Raw genomic sequence first — 18,422 nt, forward strand, 5'->3', positions numbered from 1 at the left:
CCCGCCCCTTGGGTCCGCCCTACGTTCTGATGTGTTCTGATGTAAAAAGCCTCTTTTTAAGGAAAAACTCTGCCCTTCCCCCCCTCTTTCTCTCTGTCTCTCTCTTTCCTATCTTTCTCTTCCTCTGTCTATTGTAATAAACTCTCCACGTGGATACAGCGGCTGGGTTGCAAATTACTGGCCACTGCCATGTGCATCTGCCCAGCATGCCAGTGTGGTTCCCTGCAGACTGGGATACCCTGGCCAGGCCAGCTGGGGATTTCCCAGGTGTTCGTAATTCCTAACAGTCAGCATGTGATTAGGGAGGGGTCAGAGAGGGTCAGGGAGGGTGTGGAAGGGTCAGGGTAGTCTCAAAATCAAATCAGGGTCATGGGTTGGGGAAGGTTAGGTTCCAGGAAACAGAGAGCAATTCAACTCACAGTAAGTAGAAATTTATCTTTAAAAATATAGCATAGATGCCGTGGTGCAAGCCTTTAATCCCAGCACTTGGGAGGCAGAGGCAGGTGGATTTCTGTGAGTTCGAGGCCAGCCTGGTCTACAGAGTGAGATCCAGGAAAAGCACCAAAGCTATACAGAGAAACCCTGTCTCAAAAAAACAAAAACAAAAACAAAAAAATAGAGATAGCCAAGCATGGTGGTTCATGTCTATAATCCCAAGCACTTGGGAGGTTGAGGTAAGAGAATCAGGAGTTAAACAAAGTTTTTTTTTTGTTTTTTTTTGTTTTGTTTTTGTTTTTGTTTTTTTGAGACAGGGTTTCTCTGTGTAGCTTTGGAACCTGTCCTGGAACTCACTTTGTGGCCCAGGCTGGCCTCAAATTCACAGAAATCCACCTGCCTCTTGCCTCCTGAGTACTGGGATCAAAGGCATGGGCCACCACCAAATAGGCAAAATCATCTTCAACTACACAGCAAGTTAGAGGCCACTCTGGCCAATATGAAAAGTTATCTAGAACAACAGCTGGGGATGTGGCTCAGTGGGTTCAGTGCTGATTTCCCGTGCACCCTTTGAGGTTTGAGCTCCAGCATTGCATAAACCAAGTATGGTAACGTACACCTGTAATCCCAGCACGGGAGAGGTTCAAGGGCATCCTTAGCTACGTTAGCATCGGCCTGATGGTGGATTACATGAGACTGTCTCAAAAAACGATAACAAGGTCACACTTTTGCAGCAGGAACATCAAGGTACAGTACTGCGCCTGCACCCACTTCTGCCCATGGCCTGCCTCACAGGACCCATTGGGTCTCCCCTTCAAGCCTGCTCAGGGTTTGTGGATCTGCAGGATTCCAGCTACAGAGCCAGTTAAAGATGTGGGCAGGTGCTCAAGGTTGGCTAGGTTCTGGCAGAACCTTCCTTAGGGCCCATTGTCATTCTAGAAAGAAAAGCACAAAAAAGAGGCGCCTTGTTCCCTTCTTAAATGGATGGTGGCAACCTGATGCAGGGAATGGGCATGGAAAGACCTAGAATGCTGGGCTAATTTGGCCCTTGGTGAGGCAGGTTGTGTAGATGGATAAATTGTCAGTAGCAGGGGGGAGAGATGCAGGCTGGGACCTGTCAATTCTTGTCTTCCCTCGCCTCAGAGCCTCAGTCCACTGCCTCTGTTTCCCTGTGCCCTGGGCTGGCTTCCAGGGTGCAGCAAGCTAATGTTCTTCAACCCCTCTTCATTTTCCCATGGGTTTAGAACTCACTCCATGTAAAGAGAACGCCTCTGAGATGCTGAAGCTGACCAGGCAGGCCTGTGCTTTCTCCTCGTGGATCTCTAAAGGAGGCCTGATGAAATGACACTGTGCGGCTCCAGAAAGGCCTTCTGAAATATTGCCTTCAGTGAGAGCAGAGTAAAACCAAACTAAGTCCTCGGAGCCTCCTCTAGGGTCTTCAGAAAGGAGACAGCACCGAGCAAAGAAGGAAGACTGTTAGTGAAGGAAGGCAATTCAAGGAGGTCTGGGAGGCAGGAAACCCGGTGAAATGTTTAACAAAACAACTGAGCATTCCCAAGAGTTGAAATCAGAAAGGCTCAGAGTTCTCCAAAGCATTGCTTGAAGTTAGGGAACAATAGGGCAAAGCCTGAAATTAAAAAATAATCATTGGTTTATTTGATGTATGTGAGTGTTTGCCTGCATGTATGTCTGGGCACTACGTGTGTGCCTAAGGAGGCCTTAGGTGTCTAGGGAGACCAGGAAGGTAGATCACCGAGAACTGGAGCCATAGATGATTGTGAACCAACATGTGGGTATGAGGGATTGAACCTGGGTCCTTTGGGTCAGCTGAGCCATCTCTCTAGTCCCACAGCATGGAATTTTGAAGAAGCAATTATGTTTAATTAACAACACTAAAGCTGGGCATGGCGGTGCTTGATCAGAGTCCTGCCTGACACTCAGGACTCTGAGGCAGAATGATCATGCGCTACAGAGGGAGTTCACGGCCAGCCTGAGTTACAAAGAAAGACAGGGAAATCAGTAGGACAAGAGAAGGGAGAGAGTCTGATTGAAATCTCTTACCAGCTGAGAAACAAGAAACATGATTAACAGCATCTGCCATGAAGGCTGTAGCCATAGGGTTAATATTTCCTTCATGGAAAGATATTTTCTGCTAAATCAGCAAACCCAGGCATAAGGCCTGAATGCACATGACCTTGGAGAGAGCCTCATTCATTTCCTCAGATGTTGCCTGAGAATCTCAAACAAACTTTGTTTGTTTACAGTGAAGACAATCTACCTCTAGAACCCCTCCGGGCTAGATTAACCTCACCAGGCACCCTCAAGAAGCACCTAGTGATAAGATAGTAACTTCCTCCAAATCCTGTAGACGATTATAAACACAGTGCCTGGTTGCAGACATGGTGGCAACACAACTATTAATCCCAGTATCAGAAGGCACAGGCTGCAGACAGGCAGATCTCTGTGTAGCCAGCGCTACACAGTGAGACCCTGTCTTCAAACCAAACAAAAACCAGTGAACCGTGGCCATCTTTAAAAGCCCCCACCCAGGGTTGGGGATTTAGCTCAGCGGTAGAGTGCTTGCCTAGCAAGCCCAAGGCCCTGGGTTCAATCCTCAGCACAAAAAAAGAAAAAAAAAGTACCTGAACTATGCCAATTGAGGACCCTGAGATTGATTCCTAGCACCTATATCAGGTGACTCAATTGTTTATAACTACAATTCTGCTGGACCCAAAGCTTCTGGCCTCCCCAGGACACCTGCACTCACTATTGCAGAATACCAACATGCACACACATAAATTAAAAATAATGAAAATAAAATAAATCTTAAAGCTTTAAATGAAAAGTTCTTTTCTGTTTTGTGTTTTGGTTTTTCGAGACAGGGTTTCTCTGTGTAGCTTTGGAGTCTGTCCTGGAACATGTTGTGTAGAGCAGGCTGGCCTTGAACTCACAGAGATCCACCTGCCTCTGCCTCCCAAGTGCTGGGATTAAAGGCAAGTGCCACCACCACCGGCAGGTGTGGGCTTCTTATTTTATTTATTTATTCATTTATTTTGGAGCTGAGGATAGAACCCAGGGCCTTGCGACCTCTACCACTGAGCTAAATCGCCAAACCGGTGGGTGGGCTTGTTAAAGATGACCACGGTTCAATGGTATGCCCCACCACTGCCCGGCAAATAATTTCATTTTGTTGAATCTCAACGAATAAACAAAGTGAACAGGAAGCTAAACGGAAATATAATTCTGTTGTTTAGAGAAAGGAGGCACTACACATGTAAGAATCTCTCGGCTTAGGAAGCCACGTGTGTGGAGTTGCCTTCACTCAAAGTGTTTTCCTCTGTCCTGCCCAGCTGTCTCTAGAGAGTAGAAGAAATCGGGAAGGCCAGTGTGCTGGAGCATGTCTTAATTCCTGCCCGGGCAGGCTACTTAGCAAGACCCTGTCTCGAAACCAAAAGAAATAGAAAGAAAAAGGATGAGGAGGCTTGCTATCTAGGGACAAGCAACTCAGAGCTAAGGTGCCGAGGACAGGTGAGACTTAATTGGCCTTGATGTCAGGCAAGAGTCTGTCCTGATGTTGGGTAGACTGTTGTCAATTCCCTGTGTTGACTTAGGGTGTCTGCTGCTTCCCAACATATGTTTTTGTTGGTTTGTTTTGGTTTTTTGAGACAGGGTTTCTCTGTGTAGCTTTGCGTCTTTCCTGGATCTCGCTCTATAGACCAGGCTGGCCTCAAATTCAGAGATCCGCGGGGCTCTGCCTCTGCCTTCAGTGTGCCTGGATTAAAGGCCTGTGTCACTACACAGCTGCAGTGTCTCTCTCTCTCCCAGGTGCAGCCAGGGTATCCCTGAGGCTTTGAGGAGAGGCGGGGCTGCTGGGAGTGGGATGCAAGGCCTGAGATCCAATTGGAAGGACCCGAATGGGGCGGGGCTAGCAAACAGCCCTTGAAATATGGCTCCCCAGAGCAGCTAGCTTCTTTCGCGTTTACTTTATTGAATTTGCAGTTGCTCAGGCTCTTTGCAACAATATTGGTGCAGCATGGCTGCCTTTAAGAGCTTTAAGTCTCTCGTCCAGCTGCAACACAAAGAAGGAACTTTATTTCAAGTGGTCGGAGACTCTAGCAAGCTGCCCAAGTGGTTCCACACCGAGCATCTGGATGATCCAAAAACAATGTACGTGGATGCTTGGCTCGTGGAAATGATGTTTGGTGAGTAACCTGGGAAGGGAAGGCAGAGGCACCCTTTTCCCTGACTCTGAGTATATCCTATTGAGAAAGTGTGCCAGTGGCTGTGGCTTATGTACCACCTCCACCCAGCTGCCCCAGCTTCTGAACGAATGTGCCAAGAAGTGGAAGCCACCTCATCCTCATGTTCCTCCTTTTCCCTGCTCAGGTAAGGATGGAGAGTACATCCCGCATGTCGAGTGTGTGACACGTACCTTGCTTCACGTGAACCAGTGGAACTCTGAAGAGGAAGCTGAGATTTTGATATTCGGGCCTCCTGATTACCAAAAGGATGTTTCCCAGATGATATCGAACTTGGTTGACTATTTTTCCAAGAAAGTAATTCAAGGTATGGGCTGCTAAGAATAAGTAGGATAGTCCTGCCCGGCAAGTCTTGGCTTCTTGGGAGGGATCCACTGGGGAAAGTGGGATTTGGAAATGTTGGAGGTCAGATAGGCCTGTGTTTAGGAACCCTTGGCCCCAACTCCTGCATGTCCCAGAGATGACTGCCCTTACCAGTCTGCTTACACTGCTTTTCTTCCAACACAGAGGAGGACTGTTCTCAAACTGAGACCCAGTGTCTTCCTGTGGAGGTTCAGGAGGCTGCCCCCGAGCTGACTCTGGTGGAGGTCCATGATGCTGCCACCCAGCTGTCTCCAGTGGAGGTCCATGAGGCTGCCACCCAGCTGTCTCCAGTGGAGGTCCATGAGGCTGCCACCCAGCTGTCTCCAGTGGAGGTCCGTGAGGCTGCCACCCAGCTGGCTCCTGTGGAGGTCCGTGAGGCTGCCACCCAGCTGGCTCCTGTGGAGGTCCGTGAGGCTGCCACCCAGCTGACTCTGGTGGAGGACGCTCATTCTACCCAGCTGGCTCCAGTGGAGGACGGTGATGCCGCCACCCAGCTGGCTCCGGTGGAGGACGGTGATGCCGCCACCCAGCTGGCTCCGGTGGAGGACTGTGATGCCGCCACCCAGCTGGATCCTGTGACGGTCCACGAGGATGCTAGTGAAGCTGCCAACACGCACACTTAAGGGGAGGTCCACCAGGATGTCACTAAGCAGTTTCCCATTGAAGTCTGTGAGGCTGCCACCCTCCCTAGCAGCCCTTTGTAGAGGTCTCTGAGGTTGTTCTTGGTGGGGATGGAGGGTGGGGGTAGGGGGTGGTACCTAGGGGGGTACCTAAGAGTTCTCCAGTGGAGAGCCATGAGACTAGAGCCCAGCAGTCTTTGGATGTTAGTATTGAGCCTCCAAAGGCTGCCTGGGAACCAGTTATCAGGTTATAAAGATGACTCAGGTGTTGAGCCAGGATAAATGTACACACTTATACTCCCAGCACCCGGTGGCAGAGGTAGGGGCTTTCTAGTTCCATTCCCCTTGTGTTAAATGTTTGCAAACACAATTGAAATTATTCCAATAAAGAATTGCACCCTCAAGGTATGTTATTTGGATGGTTGAAAGGGAACAGAGCTCTCCATCAGTTGAGTGCTGTTGGACACCCTCATGGTAGAATCTTGTGGATTGTTGTTCCCACGCCAACACTCAGGATCAAAGGCTTCCCTTGTTCCTTAACCCAGTACATCTGACAGGGATGGAGCTGCCTTGCAAGGCTGTTCAGTCTCCACCGGCTCTTTGACTCAAGGTGTTTGGGTTTGAAACCTGGTTATTTGACAAACTGGCTTTGAAAGGTCCATTTGGTTGTATCTGGCTGTCACTAGCTACTTCTGGATTTGGCTTGTGTCCCTCTGGGAGGGGATTGCAGGGCTGGGACTGCAATGCTGTTATCGTTAGGGTCATCTGAATTTCCTGAACTTGGAGAGCTTGTGGGTTGGGTCTCCTTAGGAAATTTGAGGTGGCTGGCCAGTGGTGGCGCATGCCTTTATCCCAGCATTTGGGAGGCAGAGGCAGGTGTATCTTGTTGAGTTTGAGGCCAGCCTGGTCTACACAGAGTTCCAGGACAGCTAAGACACACACAGAGACCATGTCTTGAAAACAAGTCTGAGGTGGAGGCAGCTGAGTGCTCTAACTTTTTATAGACATATTCAGCTGGTAGGGCTAACAGCTAGTAGGAATAATTTTTCATTTAAAAAATGCCAGGAGCGGGTTGGGGATTTAGCTCAGTGGTAGAGCACTTGCCTAGCAAGCCCATGGCCCTGGGTTCCATCCACAGTTTAAAAACAAAACAAAAAACCAGGCGGTGGTGGCACACGCCTGTTATCCCAGCACTTGGGTGGCAGAGGCAGGCGGATCTCTGAGTTCGAGGCCAGCCTGGTCTACAGAGCTAGTCCAGGACAGGCTCCAAAGCTACAGAGAAACCCTGTCTCGAAACCTCCCCCCCCCAAAAAAAAAAAAAAAAAAAGCCAGGAGGCAAGGCTGTGGTGATGCATGCCTTAGTCCCAGCCCTTGGCAAGGTGGAGCAGGCAGACCTCTGGAAGTTCAGGGTCATCCTGGTGTACACAGCAAGTTCTAGGCTAGCCAGAGCCGCACCTTCATCAAGAATTCTAGGAAATAGCCTGGCAGTGATGGTGCTGGCCTTTAATCCCTGTGAGTTCGAGGCCAGCCTGGGCTACCAAGCGAGTTTCAGGAAAGGTGCAAATCTACACAGAGAAACCCTGTCTTGGAAAATAAAATAGAAACAAAAACAAAAAAGCCCACACCCAGGCTGGGCGATGATGGCACATGCCTTTAATCCCAGCAGTGGGGAGGCAGAGCCATGCAGATAGCTGTGAATTCAAAGCCAGCCCGGTCTACAGAGCAAGATCCAGGACCGGTACCAAAACTATAGAGAGAAACCCTGTCTCGGAAAATGATGTGCACAGTTAACTAGTTTGTGTGTGTGTAGACATCCTATTGGAGCTTTTGTAAGAGTTTCAGGGGCTGGTGTGGTGATGCTTTCACAGTTAAGATCCTGAACTACGCCGTACTGATTTCCACAGTGGTTGCACAAGGTTGCACTCACCCCAACAGTGGAGGAGTGTTCCCTTTGCTCCCTTTGCTCCGAATCCGCTCCTTCGTAGACTGTCATTAGTGTTTTTGATCAGAGCCATTCTGACAGGTGTAAGGGAGTTTGATTCCTAGCACCTACATCAGGTGACTCAATTGCTTATAACTACAATTCCGCTGGATCCAAAGCTTCTGGCCTCCCCAGGACACCTGCACTCACTATTGCAGAATACCAACATGCACACACACACACACACACACACACACACACATAATTAAAATTAATAAAATAAACCTTAAAGCTTTAAAAAGGGTTTTTTTGTTGTTTTGTGGTTTTTGAGACAGGGTTTCTCTGTGTAACTTTGGAGTCTGTCCTGGTACTTGCTGTGTAGACTGGGCTGGCCTTGAACTCACAGAGATCCACCTGCCTCTGCCTCCCCTGTGCTGGGATTAAAGGTGTCTGTCACCACCGCCTGGCAAATAATTTCATTTTGTTGAATCTCAACGAATAAACAAAGTGAACAGGAAGCTAAACGGAAATATAATTCTGTTGTTTAGAGAAAGGAGGCACTACACATGTAAGAATCTCTCGGCTTAGGAAGCCACGTGTGTGGAGTTGCCTTCACTCAAAGTGTTTTCCTCTGTCCTGCCCAGCTGTCTCTAGAGAGTAGAAGAAATCGGGAAGGCCAGTGTGCTGGAGCATGTCTTAATTCCTGCCCGGGCAGGCTACTTAGCAAGACCCTGTCTCGAAACCAAAAGAAATAGAAAGAAAAAGGATGAGGAGGCTTGCTATCTAGGGACAAGCAACTCAGAGCTAAGGTGCCGAGGACAGGTGAGACTTAATTGGCCTTGATGTCAGGCAAGAGTCTGTCCTGATGTTGGGTAGACTGTTGTCAATTCCCTGTGTTGACTTAGGGTGTCTGCTGCTTCCCAACATATATGTTTTTGTTTGTTATTGGTTTATTTTTATTTTTTAAGATTTATTTATTATGTATACAGTATTCTGCCTGCATGTGTCCCTGCAGGCCAGAAGAAGGCACCAGATCTCATTACAAGTGGTTGTGAGCCACTATGTGGTTTCTGGGAATTGAACTCAGGAGCTCTGGACCTCTGGAAGAGCAGTTGGTGCTCTTAACCACTGAGCCATCTCTCCAGCCCTTGTTTTGTTTTTTGAGACAGGATTTCTCTGTGTAGCTTTGCGTCTTTCCTGGATCTTGCTTTGTAGACCAGGCTGGCCTCAAACTCAGAGATCCACCTGCCTCTGCCTCTGCCTTCAGTGTGCCTGGATTAAAGGCCTGTGTCACTACACAGCTGCAGTGTCTCTCTCTCTCCCAGGTGCAGCCAGGGTATCCCTGAGGCTTTGAGGAGAGGCGGGGCTGCTGGGAGTGGGATGCAAGGCCTGAGATCCAATTGGAAGGACCTGAGTGGGGCGGGGCTAGCAAACAGCCCTTGAAATATGGCTCCCCAGAGCAGCTAGCTTCTTTCGCGTTTACTTTATTGAATTTGGAGTTGCTCAGGCTCTTTGCAATATTGGTGCAGTATGGCTGCCTTTAAGAGCTTTAAGTCTCTCGTCCAGCTGCAACATAAAGAAGGAAGTTTATATCAAGTGGTCGGAGACTCTAGCAAGCTGCCCAAGTGGTTCCACACCGAGCATCTGGATGATCCAAAAACAATGTACGTGGATGCTCGGGTCGTGGAAATGATGTTTGGTGAGTAACCTGGGAAGGGAAGGCAGAGGCACCCTTTTCCCTGACTCTGAGTATATCCTATTGAGAAAGTGTGCCAGTGGCTGTGGCTTATGTACCACCTCCACCCAGCTGCCCCAGCTTCTGAACGAATGTGCCAAGAAGTGGAAGCCACCTCATCCTCATGTTCCTCCTTTTCCCTGCTCAGGTAAGGATGGAGAGTACATCCCGCATGTCGAGTGTGTGACACGTACCTTGCTTCACGCGAACCAGTGGAACCCTGAAGAGGAAGCTGAGATTTTGATATTCGGGCCTCCTGATTACCAAAAGGATGTTTCCCAGATGATATCGAACTTGGTTGAGCATTTCTCCAAGAAAACACAAGGTATAGGCTGGTGGGAATAGGTAGGGTTGTCCTGCCCGGCAAGTCTTGGCTTCTTGGGAGGGATCCACTGGGGAAAGTGGGTTTTGGAAATGTTGGAGGTCAGATAGGCCTGTGTTTAGGAACCCTTGGCCCTACTCCTGCACATCCCAGAGATGACTGCCCTTACCAGTCTGCTTACACTGCTTTTCTTCCAACACAGAGGAGGACTGTTCTCAAGAGACTGAGACCCAGTGTCTTCCTGAGGAGGTTCGGGAGGCTGCCACCCAGCAGGCTCCTGTGGAGGACTCTGACGCTGCCACCCAGCAGGCTCCTGTGGAGGACTCTGATGCTGCCACCCAGCAGGCTCCTGTGGAGGACTCTGATGCTGCCACCCAGCTGGCTCCTGTGGAGGACCCTGATGCCACCCAGCTGGCTCCTGTGGAGGACTCTGATGCCACCCAGCTGCCTCCGGTGGAGGTCGGTGATGCTGCCACCCAGCTGGGTCCTGTGGCGGTCCACGAGGATGCTAGTGAAGCTGCCACTGCACATACTTAAGGGGAGGTCCACCAGGATGTCACTAAGCAGTCTCGAATTGATGTCTGTGAGGTTGCCTCCCTCCCTCGCAGCCCTCTGTAGAGGTCTCTGAGGCGGTTCTTGGCTGGGGGTGGGGGCGGGGTACCTAGAGTTCTCCAGTGGAAAGCCATAAGACTGGAGCCCAGCAGTCTTTGGATGTTAGTATTGAGCTTCCAAAGGCTGCCTGGGAACCAGTTATCAGGTTATAAAGATGACTCAGGTGTTGAGCCAGGATAAATGTACACACCTATACTCCCAACACCGGAAGGCAGAGGTAGGGGCTTTCTAGTTCCAGGCTAGTCTGGGATGAATGAGGCAGTGATCTTTAACCCCTGCCCAAGTCTCCAGACATCCTTTTCTGATTGTTTTCGCCCTAGAAGTTGGAAGAATGCAGGAGGACCGTTTGTTTCCCCTTGTGTTAAATGTTTGCGAACACAATTGAAATTATTCCAATAAAGAATTGCACCTCCAAGGTGTGTTATTTGGATGGTTGAAAGGGAACAGAGCTCTCCATCAGTTGAGTGCTGTTGGACACCCTCACGGTAGAATCTTGTGGATTGGTTGTTCCTACGCCAACACTCAGGATCAAAGGCTTCCCTTGTTCCTTAACCCAGTACATCTGACAGGGATGGAGCTGCCTTGCAAGGCTGTTCAGTCTCCACCGGCTCTTTGACTCAAGGTGTTTGGGTTTGAAACCTGGTTATTTGACAAACTGGCTTTGAAAGGTCCATTTGGTTGTATCTGGCTGTCACTAGCTACTTCTGGATTTGGCTTGTGTCCCTCTGGGAGGGGATTGCAGGGCTGGGACTGCAATGCTGTTATCGTTAGGGTCATCTGAATTTCCTGAACTTGGAGAGCTTGTGGGTTGGGTCTCCTTAGGAAATTTGAGGTGGCTGGCCAGTGGTGGCGCATGCCTTTATCCCAGCATTTGGGAGGCAGAGGCAGGTGTATCTTGTTGAGTTTGAGGCCAGCCTGGTCTACACAGAGTTCCAGGACAGCTAAGACACACACAGAGACCATGTCTTGAAAACAAGTCTGAGGTGGAGGCAGCTGAGTGCTCTAACTTTTTATAGACATATTCAGCTGGTAGGGCTAACAGCTAGTAGGAATAATTTTTCATTTAAAAAATGCCAGGAGCGGGTTGGGGATTTAGCTCAGTGGTAGAGCACTTGCCTAGCAAGCCCATGGCCCTGGGTTCCATCCACAGTTTAAAAACAAAACAAAAAACCAGGCGGTGGTGGCACACGCCTGTTATCCCAGCACTTGGGTGGCAGAGGCAGGCGGATCTCTGAGTTCGAGGCCAGCCTGGTCTACAGAGCTAGTCCAGGACAGGCTCCAAAGCTACAGAGAAACCCTGTCTCGAAACCTCCCCCCCCCAAAAAAAAAAAAAAAAAAAGCCAGGAGGCAAGGCTGTGGTGATGCATGCCTTAGTCCCAGCCCTTGGCAAGGTGGAGCAGGCAGACCTCTGGAAGTTCAGGGTCATCCTGGTGTACACAGCAAGTTCTAGGCTAGCCAGAGCCGCACCTTCATCAAGAATTCTAGGAAATAGCCTGGCAGTGATGGTGCTGGCCTTTAATCCCTGTGAGTTCGAGGCCAGCCTGGGCTACCAAGCGAGTTTCAGGAAAGGTGCAAATCTACACAGAGAAACCCTGTCTTGGAAAATAAAATAGAAACAAAAACAAAAAAGCCCACACCCAGGCTGGGCGATGATGGCACATGCCTTTAATCCCAGCAGTGGGGAGGCAGAGCCATGCAGATAGCTGTGAATTCAAAGCCAGCCCGGTCTACAGAGCAAGATCCAGGACCGGTACCAAAACTATAGAGAGAAACCCTGTCTCGGAAAATGATGTGCACAGTTAACTAGTTTGTGTGTGTGTAGACATCCTATTGGAGCTTTTGTAAGAGTTTCAGGGGCTGGTGTGGTGATGCTTTCACAGTTAAGATCCTGAACTACGCCGTACTGATTTCCACAGTGGTTGCACAAGGTTGCACTCACCCCAACAGTGGAGGAGTGTTCCCTTTGCTCCCTTTGCTCCGAATCCGCTCCTTCGTAGACTGTCATTAGTGTTTTTGATCAGAGCCATTCTGACAGGTGTAAGGGAGTTTGATTCCTAGCACCTACATCAGGTGACTCAATTGCTTATAACTACAATTCCGCTGGATCCAAAGCTTCTGGCCTCCCCAGGACACCTGCACTCACTATTGCAGAATACCAACATGCACACACACACACACACACACACACACACACATAATTAAAATTAATAAAATAAACCTTAAAGCTTTAAAAAGGGTTTTTTTGTTGTTTTGTGGTTTTTGAGACAGGGTTTCTCTGTGTAACTTTGGAGTCTGTCCTGGTACTTGCTGTGTAGACTGGGCTGGCCTTGAACTCACAGAGATCCACCTGCCTCTGCCTCCCCTGTGCTGGGATTAAAGGTGTCTGTCACCACCGCCTGGCAAATAATTTCATTTTGTTGAATCTCAACGAATAAACAAAGTGAACAGGAAGCTAAACGGAAATATAATTCTGTTGTTTAGAGAAAGGAGGCACTACACATGTAAGAATCTCTCGGCTTAGGAAGCCACGTGTGTGGAGTTGCCTTCACTCAAAGTGTTTTCCTCTGTCCTGCCCAGCTGTCTCTAGAGAGTAGAAGAAATCGGGAAGGCCAGTGTGCTGGAGCATGTCTTAATTCCTGCCCGGGCAGGCTACTTAGCAAGACCCTGTCTCGAAACCAAAAGAAATAGAAAGAAAAAGGATGAGGAGGCTTGCTATCTAGGGACAAGCAACTCAGAGCTAAGGTGCCGAGGACAGGTGAGACTTAATTGGCCTTGATGTCAGGCAAGAGTCTGTCCTGATGTTGGGTAGACTGTTGTCAATTCCCTGTGTTGACTTAGGGTGTCTGCTGCTTCCCAACATATATGTTTTTGTTTGTTATTGGTTTATTTTTATTTTTTAAGATTTATTTATTATGTATACAGTATTCTGCCTGCATGTGTCCCTGCAGGCCAGAAGAAGGCACCAGATCTCATTACAAGTGGTTGTGAGCCACTATGTGGTTTCTGGGAATTGAACTCAGGAGCTCTGGACCTCTGGAAGAGCAGTTGGTGCTCTTAACCACTGAGCCATCTCTCCAGCCCTTGTTTTGTTTTTTGAGACAGGATTTCTCTGTGTAGCTTTGCGTCTTTCCTGGATCTTGCTTTGTAGACCAGGCTGGCCTCAAACTCAGAGATCCACCTGCCTCTGCCTCTGCCTTCAGTGTGCCTGGATTAAAGGCCTGTGTCACTACACAGCTGCAGTGTCTCTCTCTCTCCCAGGTGCAGCCAGGGTATCCCTGAGGCTTTGAGGAGAGGCGGGGCTGCTGGGAGTGGGATGCAAGGCCTGAGATCCAATTGGAAGGACCTGAGTGGGGCGGGGCTAGCAAACAGCCCTTGAAATATGGCTCCCCAGAGCAGCTAGCTTCTTTCGCGTTTACTTTATTGAATTTGGAGTTGCTCAGGCTCTTTGCAATATTGGTGCAGTATGGCTGCCTTTAAGAGCTTTAAGTCTCTCGTCCAGCTGCAACATAAAGAAGGAAGTTTATATCAAGTGGTCGGAGACTCTAGCAAGCTGCCCAAGTGGTTCCACACCGAGCATCTGGATGATCCAAAAACAATGTACGTGGATGCTCGGGTCGTGGAAATGATGTTTGGTGAGTAACCTGGGAAGGGAAGGCAGAGGCACCCTTTTCCCTGACTCTGAGTATATCCTATTGAGAAAGTGTGCCAGTGGCTGTGGCTTATGTACCACCTCCACCCAGCTGCCCCAGCTTCTGAACGAATGTGCCAAGAAGTGGAAGCCACCTCATCCTCATGTTCCTCCTTTTCCCTGCTCAGGTAAGGATGGAGAGTACATCCCGCATGTCGAGTGTGTGACACGTACCTTGCTTCACGCGAACCAGTGGAACCCTGAAGAGGAAGCTGAGATTTTGATATTCGGGCCTCCTGATTACCAAAAGGATGTTTCCCAGATGATATCGAACTTGGTTGAGCATTTCTCCAAGAAAACACAAGGTATAGGCTGGTGGGAATAGGTAGGGTTGTCCTGCCCGGCAAGTCTTGGCTTCTTGGGAGGGATCCACTGGGGAAAGTGGGTTTTGGAAATGTTGGAGGTCAGATAGGCCTGTGTTTAGGAACCCTTGGCCCTACTCCTGCACATCCCAGAGATGACTGCCCTTACCAGTCTGCTTACACTGCTTTTCTTCCAACACAGAGGAGGACTGTTCTCAAGAGACTGAGACCCAGTGTCTTCCTGAGGAGGTTCGGGAGGCTGCCACCCAGCAGGCTCCTGTGGAGGACTCTGACGCTGCCACCCAGCAGGCTCCTGTGGAGGACTCTGATGCTGCCACCCAGCAGGCTCCTGTGGAGGACTCTGATGCTGCCACCCAGCTGGCTCCTGTGGAGGACCCTGATGCCACCCAGCTGGCTCCTGTGGAGGACTCTGATGCCACCCAGCTGCCTCCGGTGGAGGTCGGTGATGCTGCCACCCAGCTGGGTCCTGTGGCGGTCCACGAGGATGCTAGTGAAGCTGCCACTGCACATACTTAAGGGGAGGTCCACCAGGATGTCACTAAGCAGTCTCGAATTGATGTCTGTGAGGTTGCCTCCCTCCCTCGCAGCCCTCTGTAGAGGTCTCTGAGGCGGTTCTTGGCTGGGGGTGGGGGCGGGGTACCTAGAGTTCTCCAGTGGAAAGCCATAAGACTGGAGCCCAGCAGTCTTTGGATGTTAGTATTGAGCTTCCAAAGGCTGCCTGGGAACCAGTTATCAGGTTATAAAGATGACTCAGGTGTTGAGCCAGGATAAATGTACACACCTATACTCCCAACACCGGAAGGCAGAGGTAGGGGCTTTCTAGTTCCAGGCTAGTCTGGGATGAATGAGGCAGTGATCTTTAACCCCTGCCCAAGTCTCCAGACATCCTTTTCTGATTGTTTTCGCCCTAGAAGTTGGAAGAATGCAGGAGGACCGTTTGTTTCCCCTTGTGTTAAATGTTTGCGAACACAATTGAAATTATTCCAATAAAGAATTGCACCTCCAAGGTGTGTTATTTGGATGGTTGAAAGGGAACAGAGCTCTCCATCAGTTGAGTGCTGTTGGACACCCTCACGGTAGAATCTTGTGGATTGGTTGTTCCTACGCCAACACTCAGGATCAAAGGCTTCCCTTGTTCCTTAACCCAGTACATCTGACAGGGATGGAGCTGCCTTGCAAGGCTGTTCAGTCTCCACCGGCTCTTTGACTCAAGGTGTTTGGGTTTGAAACCTGGTTATTTGACAAACTGGCTTTGAAAGGTCCATTTGGTTGTATCTGGCTGTCACTAGCTACTTCTGGATTTGGCTTGTGTCCCTCTGGGAGGGGATTGCAGGGCTGGGACTGCAATGCTGTTATCGTTAGGGTCATCTGAATTTCCTGAACTTGGAGAGCTTGTGGGTTGGGTCTCCTTAGGAAATTTGAGGTGGCTGGCCAGTGGTGGCGCATGCCTTTATCCCAGCATTTGGGAGGCAGAGGCAGGTGTATCTTGTTGAGTTTGAGGCCAGCCTGGTCTACACAGAGTTCCAGGACAGCTAAGACACACACAGAGACCATGTCTTGAAAACAAGTCTGAGGTGGAGGCAGCTGAGTGCTCTAAATTTTCAGACATATTCAGCTGGTAGGGCTAACAGCTAGTAGGAATAACTGTTAAACGTTTTTTCATTTAAAAAATGCCAGGAGGCAACGTTGTGGTGTTGCTTGCCTTTAGTCCCAGCTCTTGGCAATCTGGAGTAGGCAGTCCTCTGGAATTTCAGAGTTGTCTGGTGTACACAGCAAATTCTAGGCTAGCCAGAGCTGAGCAGTGAGACCTTGTATCAAAAATTCTAGGAGACAGCGGGGGTGGTGATGCATGCCTTTAATCCTAGCACTGGGAGGCTGAGGCAGGCAGATCTGAGTTTGAGGCCAGCCTGGTCTCCAAAGCGTGTTCCAGGAAAGGCGCAAAGCTACACAGAGAAATCCTGTCTCGAAAAAACAAAAGAAAACAAACCAAAATTCTAGTCGATAATTGCTGATGAGTGGAGAGCAAAGCTTGGGCTTGTCACACGGGAGGTAGAACTTGCATGTTCTGGGTGACAGCTCAATGTAGAGATGACTTGAGGATGAGACACCAAGTTTAAGGAACCTCTCCGTGGCCAGGCTTTCTCTCTGAGACAGAGTCTCACTGTAGCCCTGGCTGGCCTATGACTCACACTATAGTCCAAGTTGGCTTAGAACTTGAGATCTGCTTGCCTCTGGCTCCTGAGTGCTAGGTAAAAAGATTCTTCAGGCTGAGCAGTGGTGACACACGCCTTTAATCCCAGCACTTGGGAGGCAGAGCCAGGTGCATCTCTGTGAGTTCGAGGCCAGCATGGGCTACAGAGTGAGTTCCAGGAAAGCCACAAAGCTACACAAAGAAACCCTGTCTATAAAAGATTCTTCAAATGAAGACTTTTACATCGGCTATGATGTAGCATAGTGGTAAGTACTCCCCTGCATGCACAAGGTCCTGACTTGGATCCCTAGCACCAAATGAAACAGATGCAGGTGATTTTATCTATTTTCTTGAGATCTCAAGGCTGGCCTGAAACTCCGTATGTAGCCCAGGCTGGCCTCAACTTAGCTCTGCCTGCCTCTGTGTGTGCCATTGTATCATGTCTTCATATAGTTAGTGGAAACAGGGTGACTGTAACCCAGGCCTTGAACTCATGTAGCTGCAGATGAAGTTCAACCTTTTTTTTTTTCCCCACAAAATCTTTGTAGCACTGGCCTTTCTGGAACAACTTGTCTGTAGAACAGGTTGACTTTGGACTCAGATCTGCCTGCCTGCTTCCTGAGTGCTGGGATTAAAGGCGTCTGCCTCCATACCCAGCTGACTCTGAACTCTTGATCTACCTGTCTCTACCTCCTAAATGATGGGTTTATAGGAGGATGCTGCTGCATCTGGCCAGTTCTGAAGATTTCAAACCATAACTATTATCTTCTACCTTTTATAAACAATATAAATGGGTCTCATGGTGACACGGACTTTGATGACATTAGTCAGTCAGTACCTTTGTCCCGTCTTTGGGCTTCTATTGTGGCAATGAAACACACCATGACCAAAAAGCAAGTTGGGGAGGAAAAGGTTTATTCAGTTTACCCTTTAGCATTTGTTGTTCATCACTGAAGGAAGAAGGCAGGGCAGGAACTCAGGCAGGGCAGGGTCCTGGAGGCAGGAGCTGATGCAGAGGCCGTGGAGGGGTGCTGCTTACCGGCTTGCTTCCTCTGGCTTGCTCAGCTCACCTTAGAGAACCCAGGACCAGCAGCCCAGGGATGGCACCATCCACCGTGGGCTGGCCCTCCCCCATTGATCACTAAATGAGAAAATGCCTTACAGCTGGATCTCATGGAGGCATTTCTTCAACTGAGGTTCCTTCTGATGACGCTGGCTTGTGTCAGGCTGACACACAAAACCACCCAGTACAGTCTCTTTCTGCTATAAGCTTATTTGCATTTAGATCTCCTGTTATGCAAGAAAACATGTGAGGTTTGTCTTTCTTTTTTTTTAAGATTTGTTTATTTATGTATACAGCATGTATGACCGCAGGCCAGAAGAGGGCGCCAGATCTCATTACAGATGGTTGTGAGCCACCATGTGGTTGCTGGGAATTGAACTCAGGACCTCTAGAAGAACAGTCAGTGCTCTTAACTGCTGAGCCATCTCTCCAGCCCCCTCATGTACATTAATTTTAAAATTACGATACCAGTCTCTTCCCCTCTCCCTCATTAATATCCCACTCTGCCCCAGTCTTGCTGTGTTGCCAAAGATGTCTACACTGGCTAGTTTTTATGTCAATATGATACAAATAACAGTCATTATGGAAGTGGGGACCTCATCTGAGAAGCTGGGTGGTGGTGGTACATGCCTTTAATCCCAGCACTCAGAATCTGAGTTCAAAGCCAGCCTGGTCTACTGAGTCAGTTCCAGGACAGCCAGGGCTACACAGAGAAACCTTGTCTCAAAAAAACCAAAATAAATAAAACCAGTTAGTTCTTCATGTTGTGGTGAACTCCAACCATAAAATTTTCTTTGCTGCATCGTAACGGATTTTGCTACTGTTAGGAATCTTGATGTAATTAACTGATGCCACCCCTGGGGGGTCGAGACCCTAGGACGACCAGTGTG

The 18,422-nt window shown here is 49.1% G+C and overlaps 2 protein-coding genes across 2 annotated transcripts; both read left to right on the forward strand.

Moving 5' to 3' along the window:
- Nucleotides 1-4,398: 4,398 nt before the first annotated feature.
- On the forward strand, nt 4,399-5,767 carry Khdc3l (KH domain containing 3 like, subcortical maternal complex member). Its single transcript, XM_036194344.1, has 3 exons — nt 4,399-4,637; nt 4,822-5,001; nt 5,202-5,767. Exons 1-3 carry the CDS (start codon nt 4,469-4,471, stop codon nt 5,678-5,680), a joined length of 828 nt encoding a protein of 275 aa, XP_036050237.1. The 5' UTR covers nt 4,399-4,468; the 3' UTR covers nt 5,681-5,767.
- A 3,311-nt stretch (nt 5,768-9,078) lies between these two features.
- On the forward strand, nt 9,079-15,073 carry LOC118587611 (KH domain-containing protein 3-like). The gene is given in 6 exon segments (XM_036193626.1): nt 9,079-9,297; nt 9,482-9,658; nt 9,858-10,114; nt 13,767-13,899; nt 14,084-14,260; nt 14,460-15,073. Coding segments are annotated over 6 exon segments (1,329 nt in total). The 5' UTR covers nt 9,079-9,128; the 3' UTR covers nt 14,876-15,073.
- Nucleotides 15,074-18,422: the final 3,349 nt, after the last annotated feature.

Source organism: Onychomys torridus, chromosome 7, assembly GCF_903995425.1.
Source record: "Onychomys torridus chromosome 7, mOncTor1.1, whole genome shotgun sequence".
Taxonomy (NCBI): Eukaryota; Metazoa; Chordata; class Mammalia; order Rodentia; family Cricetidae; genus Onychomys; species Onychomys torridus.

Excerpts from the sequence above, each read along its gene's own strand:
- Khdc3l (XM_036194344.1), top strand. The coding sequence starts at position 4,469 with ATGGCTGCCTTTAAGAGCTTTAAGTCTCTCGTCCAGCTGCAACACAAA. Across the intron at positions 4,638-4,821 it reads GCTCGTGGAAATGATGTTTG|GTAAGGATGGAGAGTACATC; the intron begins GTGAGTAACCTG and ends TTCCCTGCTCAG. Across the intron at positions 5,002-5,201 it reads TTCCAAGAAAGTAATTCAAG|AGGAGGACTGTTCTCAAACT; the intron begins GTATGGGCTGCT and ends CTTCCAACACAG.